Below are 18727 nucleotides of genomic sequence, written 5' to 3'. Positions count from 1 at the left end.
TAATAATATCATAAATCAGTTTACCCATTATTTTAAGGTTTTGTTTTACCTGCGCGCTCAAATTAATTAACGGTCATATATAGATGCCTTCAACGAAATTAGGCGTGTATAATGGGACTAATTGATAAGAAATGGATTATTTGGAGCGATTTTAAGCATAATGATCTGACATTATAGCTCTTAAACAGAATTTCCAATTTATTATAGTGATAATTACTTTAACAAAGGACAATTATTAGAGATATATATTGGTTGTATTAATAAATCTGCTAGATAAGAGAGGGTTCATTTCTAATACCGGGTCAACCAGTTACCCACGCAACCTTTTCGTGGGCCCCGTTTTTTGAATCATTGAGACCACGTGTACTAGTGCTGACGTGCCCCACAGTCTCATTAATTAAAAAGACAAAAAAAAAAATAGCACAAGAGCCATGCCAAGATTTTCAATAAAGTTTCTAATTATTTGGAGCTTTTTTTTCCCATAATTAATTTCATCATTTTTCCTTCTTCTTTTTCTTTTTCTGTGAGAAAAGAAGTGGTCCCGTGTAATGTAACCTTTAGTACATTGCCACGTACAACTCTCAATGGTCAAATATTCAATTTAAGCTACCCTTTTTAATACACACAATCCATGCAATTATAAATTACTTTATTTTTACGTGAAATGACAACAAGTCGAGGAAGCATGTTCCCTTTTAAAAAAAATCTCCGGCCACCATAATCGGCTGCGTTGTCGCCGGTGTGTTGACTGTTGGGATCTATGAAACCATAAATATTGGCGTACGTCTAATTAGATTTTGTATTTCCATTATTAGAAATTATAGACCATTTGGGGTATGAATAGAGTCACCTTTCCCACTGAGATGACATAATTTATTTGAAAATTGGAGTATTAAAGAAAGGCTATTAATTTATTTAAAAATTAATTAAACAGTAAATAAGGAAAGTCTTTGACATGATTGTGACTTTGGTTATGAGCTGTCTATCCATGCCAATTATTAAACTATTTCCCTATTATTTTTTAGAGGACTCTTGTCTCATGACAGTACTACGTATGTAGTGTATAAGATAATATAATCTTTATTTTATTTATGTTCAAGATATATTAATTATTGACGGATGAATTGATGGTTATGGAAAGTCTGTCTTTGATACAAGAATTGAGATGAATATATATTATCTATATTTATCAATCCAAATATATACTTAGTTATCTTGTTTCAATTAAAATAAATTCATATGGTACGTGACAAAATAATAAAGAGACACAACCAAATAATGTAATCTACATTATTATTGTATACGGAACTTCTAATTTAGAGAAGAAAACAAAGAATGATTGTTTCTCGTGATAAAAATAAGGTCAACAAAATAGAAATTAAGCACTAACAAAAAGAGGTAACTCTTTTTTTGTTTTGGTTATGTTTTTTTTCCATGAAACAACAACATGTCCAAAAGCTCAGAGGTAAAAAGAAATAAAACACCTCTTCCGAACCGTTTGTCTGTTCCATTAAAAAAAGTAAAAATTACATAAATTCATTAGTAGAATCCCAAATATTTGGAATATTATCAAAGTTCAACATGTTACTGCAGTAGCTATCTCTTTCATCTTCAGTAGTCGTGCTGCTGCTATTGTTGAAGTAAGTTGAATTTGAATTCAATGGTGTAGGACTTGATGAAGTTGTCGATAAATTCGAAAAAACAGCTGATTGGAAGCTGAAGTTGTTGTTGTCGTCGTTGGATTGAAATGTTGAACCATCGGATGGTAGAGGATCATAGTACCCATAATTTTGTAAAGGAAAATAATCATCCGTTAAAGTCACCCCACTGCTTAATTGCCACTCATCCTTAACTTGGCAATTATTTTGTGAGTTACTAAAGTTTTCAAGATTTGATGAGAAGTCATCCATATTTGTTGGTGGTGGTTGCATGAGTTGAGCTTCATGACTAGAAAATGGAACACACGGGGTTGTACTTAAAGTTGTACAAGTTGGAAAATCTTGAATAGGGGCTTGAATTTGGTTATCTTGGACCATTTGTTGCAATTGGTTTTGGCAAATTTGATTTTCTTGAAGGTTATTTGGGATCAAGAAGTTATTTGAGTTTTGGCGTTGTGATGATAAAAGAGAATTAGCTAATCTCAAGACTTCAGGATTTACCAAAGGTTGCACATGGCCTAATAATCTTGAAAGATTCATTTGATTATGAGATGGATTATTGTAAAATGACTGGTTTAAAATGGACGAAAGATCAAGAAGATCAAGGCGTGGACTGTGTGTCACTGGGTCAATTCCCATTCTCAAAAGCCTTTTTCTGATATGTGTATTCCAATAGTTCTTAATTTCGTTGTCAGTTCTTCCCGACAATCGTGCTGCAATAGCAGACCACCTAAGTTTAAAAAAAACACAGTACAAGTTAGAATCAATCTCTAGGTACATGACAAAAAACTTAGATATGTAATATCTATAATTAATTCGAAAAAGTCCAAACCTATAGAGAAAAATGAGTAGTGCTATATTATCACCCCCAATAAAAAGTACATACAACTTTTTCAAAGTTTTTTTGATTAATTAAATAAAGAAACTTACTTGTTCCCTAAAATACCGTGGAGTTGAATGATTGTCTCTTCTTCTTCAAAAGAGAACCTTCCCCTTTTAATATCTGGCCTTAGATAGTTAGTCCAACGAAGCCTGCAACTCTTTCCACATCTTTGAAGCCCTACACACACAATAACCAAAAGAATTATTAACATGACTTAGCTTTAAAGGACATGGAAAAAGTATATTCCCTTAATTATAAGAAAGGATAAATTTGAGTAGTAGAAGAAAAATATATACCAGCATTCTTTGGAAGAGTCCTCCAATTACCATATCCATGTTTTTGAATGTAATCAATGAGATTTTGATCTTCTTCTGGGGTCCATGGACCTTTTTTAAGTCCATTTTTGTCACAACAAGGAGCTCTGCCCATATTGGTGATGATGATGATGAGTAGTTTATGTCACTTGGTGTTCTTTTTGTGTGCAAAAGAATCCACAGAGAGAAAGTAATTTAGAGAGTAGTAATTTTTAAGTGTTTGTTGTTGAGGAGAAGAAATGAAATTGCAGGTCCATATTGATATGAAGGGTTATATATATATATAGGGAGAATTACAAAGGAAGAAAACTAATAAAGGGGGGAAGTCAAAGGGATTCGGTGGCCGTCCTCTGTTTATCACTTTGGCAACGTGTCCCTTCTCTTTTCAGGAAAAAGTGTGAATTCAACCACACACTACCCCCAGCCCCAAAACAGGTGGGGAGGCGGGGGTGCAGCATAAATAAAATAAATTACATTGTACCCTTTTTTATTTTTTATTTGTATTCAAACTTCTCATATATCGCCAACTTTCTCTAATTAAAACAATTCAACTTTAAAATTTTTCATTGCCACAAAAATAATCGTGGAGTGTTTTTGGCCATAAATTTAAAAGTCTTTTTTTTAATCTTAAATTTTGTGTCAACGCTACAAGACTGTATAAAAGATTAAAACAGATATAAAATAGAGATTGAGAAGTATAGATATTGTGGAATAACCAAACAATTATCTCCAAAAACTCCGAATAATCTCCAAGTTGAAGCAAAATAACATGTCACTAGTATCAGGGACGTATCGATACAGAAAGCAAGGTGATCAGAATGAAAAATACGTCTACTTAACCATATCTTCGACTAACTCTATGTAATTAAAATGAATGTGCATGAGAGTTGGTTTATTTCATGTCAACCTCCACGCTTACAACTAATGTCACATAAATTGAAGAGGAAGAATATATTTTTTAAAATTCCTTTATATAAATTTTTGGTTTCGCTGCAAGTACGATATGTTTTAGTTGTAGTTATAATAGAGTATATACTTACTTTGACTTCACATTCTTGCATGGCTTCAATTCAAAGCCGGCTCATGTTTGTGCTCCATTTGCTCGTTGGCTTGAATAGTACCTTTCTATGTATTCTCTTTCAACTTTCATTATATTATTTAAACCAACATTAATTTCTTCCTCTTTTTTTTCTTTTTGATAATTGTGGTTGACTAATTTCATGGGATTTATTCCGTTCATCAAGATTAGAATAGATAAGAAAAAATGATCTATAATTTAATGCTTGAATTTAAACATGAGATATGATCTTTAATTCACTTTATTAATCATTAAACTACACCTATAATCGTTTAATAATCTTTTCCTTTTTAGTTCACAATTTACAGTATTACCACTTATATATGGGTAGTCTTGGGGGCAACAGGGAAGAGGAAAATAAGATTGAAGATGGCTGAAATATGAATTATTTTATGTGGCATAGTTTGTCTCATCATGAACACGGAATTCAAAATTAAAAGAATAATTTTTAATTTATTATTTTAAATATGTCAAAATATTTGGATGTAAATTATAATAAGATTTTTAAAATTTATGATCTTAATTCTAAAATATACAATAATATTTGTACTGTCATAAAACTTATCACCACGTCCGTGGAAATACTGGATTTTAATGAATAAATAGGGACGGCTGATCTAATTAAGTTACGTTTACGTTAACAGGACTACAAAATGTGTAGAAAATATATTCTAGGAATGCAGTTAAAAATAACTTACTCTATATTTAAAAATAATTTAATTTTTTAGAATTTTCATTTTAACGTTAATGAGATAATTTATAATAAACTTGGTCAGCCGAACAGTATTTTACCACATATCGATCAATTGAATGGGGGAACATTTGACTTTATGTTAAGTTTCATTGAAACAATGGGCTGATTAGTAAGAAGGGAATTAATCATGGCTGTTTTCATGACTAGCCATCATAACAAATGGTACTGAACAAGCATTGAAGAGAAGACAATGTAATACTTATTATGGTCAAACATGGAAACAAAGTTAAGTACAGAAAATGACATGCACTGATGATATTGGAAAAGATATAAATGGTGTGCACCAAGAACATGTTACCAAATCTTACCAATTACTCCTTAGTTGGAACCTTACTTTATGTCATAAATATTATAGTTGTCGACTCCTCTAAATTTAAAAATTTCTTCCATTAAGTACCTATTATTCCAAAAAATAGACTAAGAACTTGTTTTGTCGTCGCCACGGCTCATCATAAATTCGATAATAAGATGGATAACTTATTTACAGTTTTTTTCGATAACAACATATCTAGTGAAAATTACATAAGTGAAATTTGGAGAAAGTAGAATGTACACAAATTTTATTTTTACTTTTGTGGGATAAATATGTTGTTTCAATAAACCCTCAGCTTAAAAGAAGTGTACTTATCAAACTTTTTACTACGATTTGCATTATATTATCATAATCTCTTATTTTAATAGAATCGCACTCTTTTAATTTGTTTCTTTTCCTCGTCCTCCTTTACCAGAATAATGTGTATACTCTCTTAACCCAAATTAATAGTTGATCTATTTCGTTTGAAAAACTAATCGACATGTTTAAATTAATAGGATTAACATTAGTCCGTTATTTTCAGAATGGAGAAAGTACATATATAACACCCTTACACAACAGTTAATTATTAGTAAATGGAGCTTAAGTGATGGCAGATTATTTGTGTTAATTAATGTTCATAGATCAATGAAGAGCCCCCAGTATTATTTTAAAATTAAAAGAAGTCAATTTATCTTTCCCGTCACATGGAAATTAATTAAGTCGATTTTGAAATGAAGCAAATGCTATTGGATTTCAAGTTTTTTGACTTTGTATACTTGAAAAGAGACTTAAGAATCCAAAGTCGCTTGAATAGTGATTGCATTATACCAAATACCAATAATTAGCTATCTTATATCCAGTCTTTAGTACGTTGTTAGGTAGACCACATTCTCGCAGGGAACACTCTTCCTTTTAGTAGGATTTACATGACCAAATGAAAACTAAAAATGAAAGATGGCTATATTAAAGTTAAAATCTGGCATTGTAGCTATTGGTTGGTAGGCTTGCAATCAAGTTATTGCTATCCTATGAGAGAGTTTTTTTTAGATTGAAATATATATGCTAGGGGTGATAAATAGTTGAATTGGATCGAACTTGACCGTACCACCCCACCGCACTCCTAAATAAATTAGCCCCCCTTCCCCGGCACTCCTCCCTTACCCCCACCCGGACCCTCTACTTTACCCCATCCCCAATTATTATTTAAAGAAAAATTTAAAAAAAAGTTAAATTTTTCTCACACTGCTCCCTCCCCCCTCCCCTCCCAAACCCCCCTACCCCCACAATTTTTATTAAAATAATATTTTAAAAAGTTAATTTTTTTCATACCTCGCCCCCCACGTGGACCCCCTACCCTAACCCACCCACAATTTTTTTAAAAAAATAAAATAAAAACTTTCAAATAAAAGTTAAAAAATTTTCATCCCCACCTTCACTCTACCCCCACCTCCTAATGGTCTTTTTAAAAATAAATAAATAATTCTTTTAGTACAACTAATTATGAGTGGTGATCTATGAGTCTATATGGAATTATGGATTCTATATTTTATCCATTTTGTCCATATTTGTATGAACTCTTAAATAACATCTACTCATATTTACCAATTTAGTGAGTGATCTATTAAAACAAATATGAGTTCAATGGACTCCTTTCATCTTATCTGGATTGAATTTGCCACCCCTAATATATACAAGTATTTTGCGGTTTATTAATTTTTTATGTCATCTCTCTGGCTTCCATGCCTCTTTCTTTTTCAGTATGTATATTATCGTTCACAAATATATATGACTTCTTGAAATGAATGACCATCGCATCCAAAAGTTCAATCTATAACGGACTTGTTTCTTTTTCATCACGAGCCCAAGCAGATGGAATTTCAGATAGTTAAAATGACTAATATTTGAAACAAGTTGCTTTAATTGCATCTTACATAAAACAAATATCAATCACAATATTTCAAAGTTTTTTTTTTCCATAAAGATCTTAATATTTAACTCCGCTAAATTATTCCTAGAATTAACTCATTTTAAATGTGCTAATTTTAATGAAATCTTCTCTCTTTTACTTTCTTGATTACTTTCTTGATTGATAGACAAACTTTGAAATAGGGAAATAAAGAAATTACTTTGGTAACCGTTTCTCATTTCTAAAATTTATTTCAAGTTATTTAAGACTACTATTGGCAAGCGATCGATGGCTTAAAGCTAATAATATAGGCTCAAAAAATGGCTCGAAAATTTATTAGATAAACTTAATATGTGGAAATAAATAAACTACAGTAATCGTTTCTAAATTCTGATAAAGTACAAAAGTGGAAAAAATAAATTAAAAAATCATGGCTTTCTAGGCTAGTATACTATACATACAATCCAATCCGATTAATCAACACCACGTCATTGTTTTAAAAATTATTTATAAATGAAGTGACGTTATATATTACTTTCTTTTTAATTAATAATTGTTTGGAAAAAAAAACTAGACACCTAATACGTGTCCTCCTGCGATACCCTTAGCCTCTTCATAGTTAGGACCGCAGGCCAAGAAATCAAGATTGTGACAAATCAATCTCATATATACGTTTTCTGATGTGAGAGTTCTTAGTTTTAAAATTTCGATACTTTCTCCTTCTTGTTAGAATATATTTTAAAAGCGTCTAGAGTTATCATCCAATTTTAATTTGGTTTTGATCATATCTTGTTCTTAAGTGGTGTTCACGTTATTAGCTTTTTTTGAACATCTTGATTAATTGTATGAATATCTTTTATTTCCTATAAAAAGTAACTTTGTCCATCAAGGTTTACAAATGGAAGAGTCTACTTACTATTTTTGTCTTTATCGAAATTTAAACTTAAAACTTTATGAATCTCAACTCACTTGAGTATTCGTTAGACCACACCTTTGTCCATTAAGGTTCACAAATGAAAGAACTTACTTACTATTTTTGTCTTTATTGAAATTTGAACTTAAAACTTTATGAATCTCAACTCACTTGAGTATTCGTTAGACCACACCTTTGGACGCAACACAACTATATATAAATCATTGCAAGAGATAGCATAAACTTTGGTTTGAAATTACCATTACTTGTAAAGATGTTTTGGTGTATTCTGTAAGTCCAGTTGTTATATGAAATTAGTGTAATGAACTTCTTATGGACGATATTTTTACACTATTAATATAAGATATTTAAACGACGAGCAAAGAAAATAAAAATAAAAAAATCTATGAAAGGGAAGAAAAGGGATAGAAGAGAGATTTGGCAAAATTTGCAAGATTGAGATACATGGAGATAGGGACACGTGTTGTGCTGTAAAGGATTGTAGATTAATTTGTAGTATTTTTTATTTGGGTCACAAGAAGTCGGGCGCCTACTATATATATGTATTATTTTTAGACGTGGAAAGGTAATATTTATTCATGTGAAATGGGAAAGTTCATAATAAATATACGACTCATGTGCAAAAGTATAGCGTCTCCTCTTTTATCCGTCTCACATAAGTTAACGTGTACCCCTATTAAGATTTAGGTCAAATATTATTTCAAGTATCTAGTGTGATTTGTGCTGTTCATTACCCATGCAAGCTGTTCATTTTGACTCCACCCCACCCCACAAAAAAAAAAACTCTTCTAGCTCCTCCTTGCTTGTGTCACTACTAAAAAGAGTCTCCTATTAAAATAACTATAGTAAATAAAATATGACTGATAAAATAATGTTATCCATTGATTTTATTTATTTATTATTTATTTTTTACTAGGGAGATGGACAATAACGCTTAGTTCGTCGCTTATTTTGGTGGTTTTTTCTGTTAAAAATAAATATTATTTTATATAAATATTTTATATATTTTATTAAAAAATAATTATTTATAAATTAAATATTACGATGCCGTCTGTCGCAAATATTTATTAATATTTTTTTTAACGTAGCGACGGACAGGGTCGCTAAGTCCGTCGCTATTGGTCAAAAAATTTGGTCAAAAAATTTAAAATAGCGACGGACTGGGTCGCTTTGTCCGTCTCTTTTTGATCAAAAGGGCGGTCAAATATTTTTTAAAAAGCGACGGACTTAGAGAGTTGTCCGTCGTTTTTATTAAAATATATCTGAAACAGAATGTTGTTTTTTCTGTTTCCTCTCTCTCTAAATTCTCTCTTCTCTCTCCCTTCTCTCTACAAATCCACCACTTTCCGTCACCGTCCCGCCATCCCCCACCCCCGTTGGTGTCCCCCGCCTCCACCGCTGCTGCTTTAGGAGTATTATTCATATTAGAGGTTAGGTCTTAAACCTTATTAAAAAAATTAATTTTTTTATTTGTCATTTGTTAGTTAGTTAATTAGTTGATTAAATTTAGTTTGTTGTAGTTCATTTGTATATTGGATTGTGAAATTAGTGAATGTAGTTATAGTTTTGATTTTAGGGCATAAGTTTGATTTGGGTTGTTGAATTAGATTGTAAATATTTTAGTAATTTGTGATGTTAGTTAGTTAATTAGTTTATGTCATTTAGTTTGTTGTAGTTTATTTGTATTTTGAATTGTAAAATTAGTGAATCTAGTTATAGTTTTGATTTTAAGCTTTAAGTTAGATTTGAGATTTTTGTATTAGATTGTAAATTGGATAGTAATTTGTGATTTAGTAGTTACTTAATTAGTTTATTCCATGTAGTTTGTTTGTATATTGGATTGTAACTTGGAAATTTTTGAAGTTTGAAACTTAGATAAAATTATTGGAACTTAATTAAAGGCTTGAGTTTTAGGACTTTAGAACTTATAATTAGAATAATTTAGATACTTGAATTTTAGGATACTTAAATTTAGAAGTTGAACTTAATTAGAACTTTGAAGTTGATTTTTTTTTAACTTTAGAAATCTTGTTGAAGTTAAGCTTCCTATTGAACTAATTAAGCTAATGTTGAATTTTAGATTAACTTAGATACTTGAATATAGGAAATTTTGAAGTTTGAAACTTAGAAAAATATTGAAAATTGGATACTTGAATTATAGGACTTTAATTTAGAACTTATAATTAGAATAACTTAGATACTAATTTTGAACTTTAGATTTGTATAATTTTTGAAATCTTTAGACTTTAGAATTAATTACGCTAAGTAGAGTTAGATATTTAAGGTCATGAAGTTGAATTTTATGACTTTTGAAGTTAAACTTAGAAATTTTTTAGATTTGTATAAATTTTGAACTCTGTAGACTTTATAGCTAATTTGAATAACTTAGATACTTGAATTTTAAGATATTTTAATTTAGAACTTCAACTTGAATGTCATGAGGTTTGAAACTTAATTTTTACTTGAATTAACTATAACTTGAATTAATTGGAATGTGAACTTAATTATAAGTTGAATTAATTAGAAATTAAAATTAATTATAACTTGAATTAATTAGAACATGAAATTAATAACTTGAATTAATTAGAATATGAACTTAATTATAACTTGAATTAATTATAACTTGAACTTAATTATAACTTGAACTTAATTATAACTTGAATTAATTAGAACTTGATTATAACTTGAATTAATTATAATTTGAATTAAGTAGAACTTGAACTTAATTATTATATGAATTAATTAATTATAACTTAAATTAATGACAGTTGTAGTCTTGATGAATTGTAGTCTTTATGAACTAATTAAGCTTGAATATATATAATTTTGTAGAAGGATCATCATTTGTGGATGTATAACATGCATTATGAAGTTGGTGGTGGTTTGAAATCTGAATTTGTTGACGGTGTAAGAAGTTTTAAGAGAAATGAATTGATTAGGTGTCCTCGTCGTGAATGTAGGTGCTTGAAATTTTTTAATCCAGATATAGTTATGGTTCATTTGTATGGTAATGGATTTAAGCCTAGATATTTTGTATGGATTGAACAAAATAGATGGATTGAATAATATATTTTATAATCTGTTGCCCGTGGATAAATATAATATGCTTGCACCATATGGTCAAATTAGGGTTGAACATAATAGGGTTCAACATGATAGATTTCAACATGATAGACTTCATGAAATGGTCAATGATGCTTTCGGGGTTCAAGGTGGATGGAACACGAATAATATTTTGATGAAACTTCTAATGAAGAAGCCAGACGCTTTTATCAACAATTTGAATAGGCTAGTCGTCCACTATGTGAAGGGAGTCCGCGTTCTGCTTTGTCAGTTGCAGTTAGGTTAATGAATATTAAATCAGATAGGAGTTTTCCTCATGCGGCTATGGACTCAATGGTTGATCTTTTGGGTGAACTAGTTAATTCTGAGTTTAACATACCTAAGAACTTCTATCAGGCAAAGAGATTGGTTTTCAAGTTAGGATGGTCGTATGATAGAATTTATTGTTGTGTTAATGGCTGCATGTTTTTCTAAAAACTGATAGCAAATTAGAAAATTATAAGTTTTGTGGACAAGCTCGTTATAAGAGGACTCCTACTGGAAAGATGGTCCCAATTAAGGTGATGCATTATTTACCTCATATTTCTAGATTAAAGAGGTTATATGCATCGATGAGGTCTTCCCCACATATGAGATGGCATCGTGAATATAGAAGGTCGTCGGGTGTCTTGTCTCATCCATCTGACGGAGAAGCATGGAAATATTTTGATAACATGTATCCTGATTTTGTTAGTGAACTAAGAAATGTAAGATTGGGGTTGTATGCAGATGGCTTCACAGCATTCTCTAATGTTGCCTTACCTTATTCTTGTTGGCCTGTATTTCTTACCCCGTACAACCTTCTTCCTTAAATGTGCATGACAAGTCCGTACATCTTTCTAAGTTATGTTATTCTAGGTCCTCGTAATCCTAAAAGTTTGATTGATGTCTATCTATAGCCATTGATAGATGAGCTTAAACAATTGTGGTTTGAAGGCGTAGTAATTTATGATATCAACTAAGTAGAATTTTGTTATGCGTGCTACTTTAATGTGGATTATTAATGATTTTCCTGCATACGAAATGTTGTCTGGTTGGATGAATGCTGGAAAGCTTGCTTGTCTTCATTGCATGGAAAATAGTAAGGCATTCACCTTAAAGCATGGCAGAAAAAATTTATGATTTGATTGTCATCGTCAGTTCTTGTCAATGAACCATGAGTTTAGAAAGATAAAACATGCATTAAAAAAAACAGGGTTGAAAATGACCCTCCACCTACATCATTGACAGGACATCAAATTTGGGAAAGAGTTTCTCAATTGCCTAAAGTTACAGAAATTCCACCATCTAGACTTTCTGGATATGGTGTTGAACATAATTGGAATAAACAGAGCATATTCTGAGAGTTGTCGTATTGGATGGATAATCGCCTACGACATAATCTTGATGTGATGCACATTGAGAAAAAATTATTTTCATAATTTGTTTAACATAGTGATCAATGTTAAGGGCAAGACAAAAGACAACACAATGTACAATATGATTATTGCGACTACTTTTGAAAGAAAAGCGAGCGCCAGATTGTCTATTTGGCTAAAGAAAGTTAGGGATGATCGGGCACCTTCGAATTGGATGTTGCCTCATATATTTGAAAAATTATGCGTCTATTGAAATACCGAAGAATTCAAGGTTTTGTCCGAAAAAGGAAAAAAAGCAAGAGTCAGCTTAAAAGGTGGTTCGTTACACACCGAAGGTGCAAAGAGTGTTGGTACGATTCAGAGGGAGGTGGTAAGGTGAAAAAGGAAAAAAAGCAAGAGTTAGCTTAAAAGGTGGTTCGTTACACACCGGAGGTGCAAAGAGTGTTGGTACGATTCAGAGGGAGATGGTAAGGTTTCTAAATTTTAAGTTTAAATTCATTTTCATTAATAAATTTGATAAAATATTAATTCATTAATTGTATTTTTATTTATAGAAAAAAGAATTGGGACGCACTCCCTAGCATCATGAAGTATTTAAAAAGACTCATATAAAAAAAAGACTAATGCGTCGGATCCAGATGAGTGCGTGGAGGAAATGATCGAACGAGCCTATGTAAGTTATTTAACATAATGTATAATATATTTTGATTCTAACTTCTATTTTTAATACATACACACACACACACACACACACACACACACACACACACATATATATATATATATATATATATATATTAATTATAACTTTTATTTTTTAATATGCAGCAAGATTATAAGCGGCACATATGTGATATGAGAGATTCGATCCAACTAACGCCTGAACAGTCTACTCAAATTTGGACAAAACAAGTGGTTGGAGGCAGCCACAAGAGCCGAATATATGGAATGGGCTCTAGGAATAATGTACGACGACTCCCATCAGGTTTAGAAGGTATTGGATCATCGCGTCAAGCCGAGGCCATTGATGGGGTTCAGATAACTGCTATGTAGCAGCAAATTGCAGAACTTACACGCGTATTGGCAGAATCTGAGAAAAAAAGGGTTGAGGAGCAAAAAATTATGAATGAACAAGTTGAGCAAATTAAAGAACAAGTGTTCAACCTCACCCGTCAGCCTCCGCCCCGTTATTCAAGAGAGTCCCCTCCGGATGAATCTGACGATAGTGATGAATACATAACAAATAGTTCTTAGATTCCTATGTTAGTTTATGAACATTTTGAAATTTTTTGTTAACTTTGAAACACTTAAATCATTCTAAATAATGACTTTATTCATTTTAAGTATTTAATTATGTTTGTTATTATGTATTTTGCGTATTTTGTTTGTTGTTATTTGTGTTTGATTGAGCTAAATTGCTATGAAGTGAATTGAATTTTGATTGCAGGTGGGCGACAAAAATTGCAGATTTCTGTTGTCAAAAATGTTGTAGATAAGCGACGGACTGGGTCCTTTAGTCCATCGCTTTTCTGGGATTCTTTTTAAAAAAAATTCTAGAAAAGCGTCGGAAAGAGACTCTCAATCCGTTGCCTTTCTGAAATTTTTTAGAACACCAAGATCAAACAGTGACGGACGAAGACCAATAATCCATCGCTTTATATTAAATAATTACTTTTTAAAAAAAATAAAAAGACAGAGTCCGTCGTTTTTTAATATATTTTTTTAATTAAAAAAATTTAGGTGTGACGTAGTCCGACGCCTTTTGCGACCCTGTTCGTCGCTTTTTTAAAAGCGTCGAGCAAAAAAGCGACGGAAGTGACTGCGTCGCTTTTCTGTCGAGTTTGACCAAAAAAGCGATGTAGTCCGTCGTTTTTTTGCGTCATTTTTTTCATATTTTTTTAGTAGTGTGTCCCCTTCTTACTCCATAGGGATTGGTTGGGTTACATACTAAGTATACTTACTTAGCTAGACCTAGGTTGATTCAAAATTTAAATTTTATAGGTTTAATTTTATTATATTTTTAAAGTGCGTTATCGATTCATATAGAATAGTATTATTTATTATGATTTTAATGAATTTTTATACATAAATTTATTCATCGCGTTAAAAATATTGAGTTAATAAAAATATTGAGTTAAGATGAACTTGCATCGTATCAATACTCTGCATCCGCCTTTGATTAATTATAATGTAGAAATTATTTATATGATGCTAATTAATTATGATGAAATTATTGTTACATCTGAATTACTTAGTTTAAAAGGGTATTTGTATATTTAAATACTTTCATGCTCATATATTGTTAATAAAAATATTATTATTTAACTTTTTATGGTGCATAAAATAACTCTATGGGTTGTATTTGAAGATCTGGAAAGAGATTTTTATGTCAAATTTGTTGTATAACTTTATAGTGGTATACGGAGTGGGAGATATTATCATTTTCTTATGCAGCCAATCAAACGTTTTGTTATTTTATGGGAAATTTTATGTTGTGTTATTATAAATACACCAAACAAACGATCCCTTAGCATATAAATTACTGAACCCAACTATTTTCATCTTGATAATATATATGATCACTTTACTTTGCATTAATATTTTCTAATTTAAATATATACCATATCTTAATTACATTGAAAGTGTTCAACCCAATACTTGGGCTAATATCTTCAGATTTTGGTGTCGTACGTCGAGGTATTTCTAGATTATTAAATTTGTGTTTAGAATGCTGATTGTGCAGAATAGAACAATTAGTACTTAATTAAGGAACACATAATCCCTCGAATTGGTAACCACTTTTCCAGATTATAAACTAATTATAGAGTAAGTTTGACATTTAATTTAACAGATGGTTACATCCTAATTACTTCTTATTAAGTTAATCATTATTTACGACTTTGTGTCTTGCAAATTGTAACAGAACCTCCAGTTTCAACAAATCAAGATACATATAAATTATAATACATATTCTCAAGAAAATCGTAGGATCTTGAAAGAAGATAAATTATAAATATATTGAAATCGAACAATATACTTAAACGGGAAATTACTTGTCAGATAATTATAGAGAGTAGATTTGGTAGTTAATTTAACAAATGCTTACATGCAAATACTCGAATTAGTTACTACATGTCCAAACCTTAGAGTTTGCTTCTTCATCATTGCCAAACATATTTAATAACGTAAGAGTCTACGTGTTATGAACACAAATAATGACGTGGAAGACAACTTGGTAGTCACGGTGGACAAGAATACTACTCAGCCTAGAAGGAGCAAGCGCGTGACAATTCCCTCTAAAAGGTTGGCAGATTTTATTGTCAAACCTGGATAACAAAAACGTGAATAGCAAGTGGTGCAAGGAAAAGTGTAATGAGTGGAAGTTTGTTATAAGTAGCAGGGAGTAGGCATAGTAAGAGCAGGCTATTTTTATGTGAAGTTGTCTATCTCCTCATCCCTTATCTTCTTCTGTGTCCCATCTCTTCTTCTTATTATTTGTTCTTTCATATCAGTTCAGTTGTTAATCTCTTGTAATTTCAATTAGTGATGGCAATACTAGTGTTTCCTTGGTTATTATTGAGTTTGTTACACTATGTTTCTAAAATTCATGATATATTAAAAGATTTGAACAAAAATTATTGAGTTCTCGTGAACCATATATTATAATCTAAATAAGTCTCCTTTTGTGGTGAGTTCAATTTTTCCAACAAACCCTTCAACATATATAACTAACCCCTGAATAATCATAATCTTCTTCTTCATTATAAAATTTGATCAATTTTTAAAGTTATTAATAGGCTTTGTTGGCTATTTCTGGATACAAGACCAAATTAAAGCGCTTGTGGATGGCACTTTTTTGTTACTATTATAAGAAATCCCACTTATTATATATAAAAAAAACATTATATGTGTATGGTGTACCAAGAGAGTAGCCATGCACATAATAATATTTTACTCAATAACCATGCAATCTATATATTTATTTATGTACGGCACACATCTGATCTCCCCTTTCTTCCACCTTTAATCTGCCTCACATAATTCCATCCTCTATATTAATTTAAACCAAACATTAGAATATTTTTTTGGTAAACTAATTATATTAGGCCAAACATTATTTTATGGATCCACTGAGATTTGCTATCTCTTCCTTTCCCATGCGAGCGGTTTATTTTGACTCAACCCTATGCCATCCCTTCAATAATAAAGTCAGAGCTAGAATTTTGCAATTATGAGTTCGGAATTATAAAAAATAGAATATATTGAGTTTTGAATAAATTATTTATACATATTAAATGAATTTTTAATCATAAATTTAAAGTCTAAATTAAAATTATTGAGTTCTGTTGAATCCGTTATAAGTCGGAATTGTTGATCCGTCCCTACCTTTTCAAAGCGCCCTTTCTCCTCTCGCTTGCAATTGTATTCAGTGTTTACATTATTCATGCTGAGTTGGTAATTTTAGAAAAGAAAAATGGCAATTTATTATTAGAGTGGAATTTCTAATCTAAGTAAAGAGAAAAGGAATACTTTATAGAATTAGAAATTGAAAAATATGTAATAAATAGAATTAACCAAGTAGAATAATTTAATTAATTATACGGAAGAGTAGAGTTCATTCTTTACACTCACGAAAACGTAACCTACTAATATATTATAATTAATCACATTACAATAGGCACAATCTTAGGCTAATGTCGCAGGTTTTGGTGTCATGGAAGCATTTTTGAATTATAAAATTAAGTCTAGATTGCTGATTATGCAAATAAGTACAATTAGTAGCACTTAATTAACGAAGGCATAATATCTCACACTCTCAAATGTGTCCACGTTATATATAATAGAGTAGATTGTAAAATTAATTTAACGAATACTCACATATATTAATACTTGGATCACTAACTTCTTGTCCAAAAGCTAGTGTTTCCAAAATATTTGTTATCTACGCTTTAAATTGACCAACAAACGTATGTATTTTACGCAGAATTTACCATTAAATTGAAATGTGCTTTTTATTTTTATTTTTGGTTGGAAAACTATTTTATTTCTCCAACAAATACTCTATTAAATACAAGTTTCTCTTATTCTCAGCTATTTTTAGATCGAGCCCCCCCCCCCCCCCCCAAAAAAAAAAAAAAAGGTTCTGTGTTGATGGCACTTTTTGTCTCTATTCTTGATATCTAATTAATTAGCTTATTGTTTAAAAGATATGTGTGTGGTGTACCAATAGAGTGACATAATTATTTTAAGCAGAGCTATGCACATAATATTTTACTCAATAACCACATAATCTATCTAAGATGAGAGCACATAATTGGCGAATAATACTATATTGGGATGCTTAAAACTTTGAATTAATTAATTAAATATTTGTCAAGGGATTACAACTGGCATTCATGAAAAATCGAGATCTTTCTAAGAAATAGGGCCCTCTAAATGCTTAATTTACCAGTTTCTTACCATTTTAATTGGCTATACGTGGAGTACTTCAAAGAAGAGTTGACATTTCTGGAATGATCCTACGAATTACATGAGATAAATAATATAAAATGATCATAAGTAGAATTTCCAACCAAAGAGCCAATAGTTTGATGACACTCAATGATCAGTAGTCCCTAAAAATAATAGAGTAAATAGTTCTCCCTCCATTCCATATTAAGTAAATTTTTGAGGGATTTTTCATTGATCAAAATAATTGAATTGTTCAAAATTCAAGATAGATGTTTAAAACTCTTTTCATATTTACCCTTTTATTTATTGAAGTTTTATATTTTTTAGGAGATAAATCACACTACTTGCAAAGTTATATTTATGATTTTACAAAGGGCAATAGTGGAAAGTATGGTTCAAATTATGTCCTTAAATGTTTTTCTTAATATATGTGCATTGCCTCACAAATTCACTTAATATGGAATGGAGGAAGTAATATTTAGGGTGCTTTCAATGCAAGAAACACGAATCACAAACAGTGTGTTGTCTCAGATTATTAATTGAGCATGAAGGACAAAAAATGGGGAAATTTAATATTGTCGCAAGAATAGGGTCTAATTGCCCACGGGCATAGTGCAAATAATTATTTTATCATAGTATGAATTCCAATATTAAAGGGATTTGACTCTAATTATTAACACAACTTTAACCTCTGGAGTCGATTGGATGAATTTGGAGAAAACTCTAAGCCTGGAAGTGCACGTTCATGTATTAATGACCCTTAATTTATTTTAATTACTGTCTTAACAAAAAGCTAAAGACAAGAAACAAGGACGTATCAGCTGCATAAAAGTCATTGCACCTTACAACATCAAAGATAACTCAAAAGATGCTTGAGGACCATGCCACGTCAAATGTGTGCAGAAACTACTAAGAGATGCTTGGTTTCAAGATTTCTAAATAAAGCGCTGTTTTATTTTGGGCGGATTTTAAAATGACAATTGACAATGTTGTT

At 30.8% G+C, this 18727-nt stretch overlaps 1 protein-coding gene across 1 annotated transcript; it reads right to left on the bottom strand.

Annotated features, from left to right (window-relative positions):
• Nucleotides 1-1393: 1393 nt before the first annotated feature.
• Nucleotides 1394-3115, bottom strand: LOC129875089 (transcription factor MYB41-like). The gene is made up of 3 exons (XM_055950521.1): nt 2838-3115; nt 2589-2718; nt 1394-2388 (listed from the first exon to the last, which is right to left on the bottom strand). Exons 1-3 carry the CDS (start codon nt 2968-2970, stop codon nt 1527-1529), a joined length of 1125 nt encoding a protein of 374 aa, XP_055806496.1. The 5' UTR covers nt 2971-3115; the 3' UTR covers nt 1394-1526.
• Between the last annotated feature and the right edge of the window lie 15612 nt (nt 3116-18727).

This window comes from Solanum dulcamara, chromosome 11 (genome assembly GCF_947179165.1).
Source record: "Solanum dulcamara chromosome 11, daSolDulc1.2, whole genome shotgun sequence".
Lineage (NCBI taxonomy): Eukaryota > Viridiplantae > Streptophyta > Magnoliopsida > Solanales > Solanaceae > Solanum > Solanum dulcamara.
Note: the sequence above shows the minus strand (reverse complement) of the source record. Positions and strands in the feature narration are given on the sequence as shown.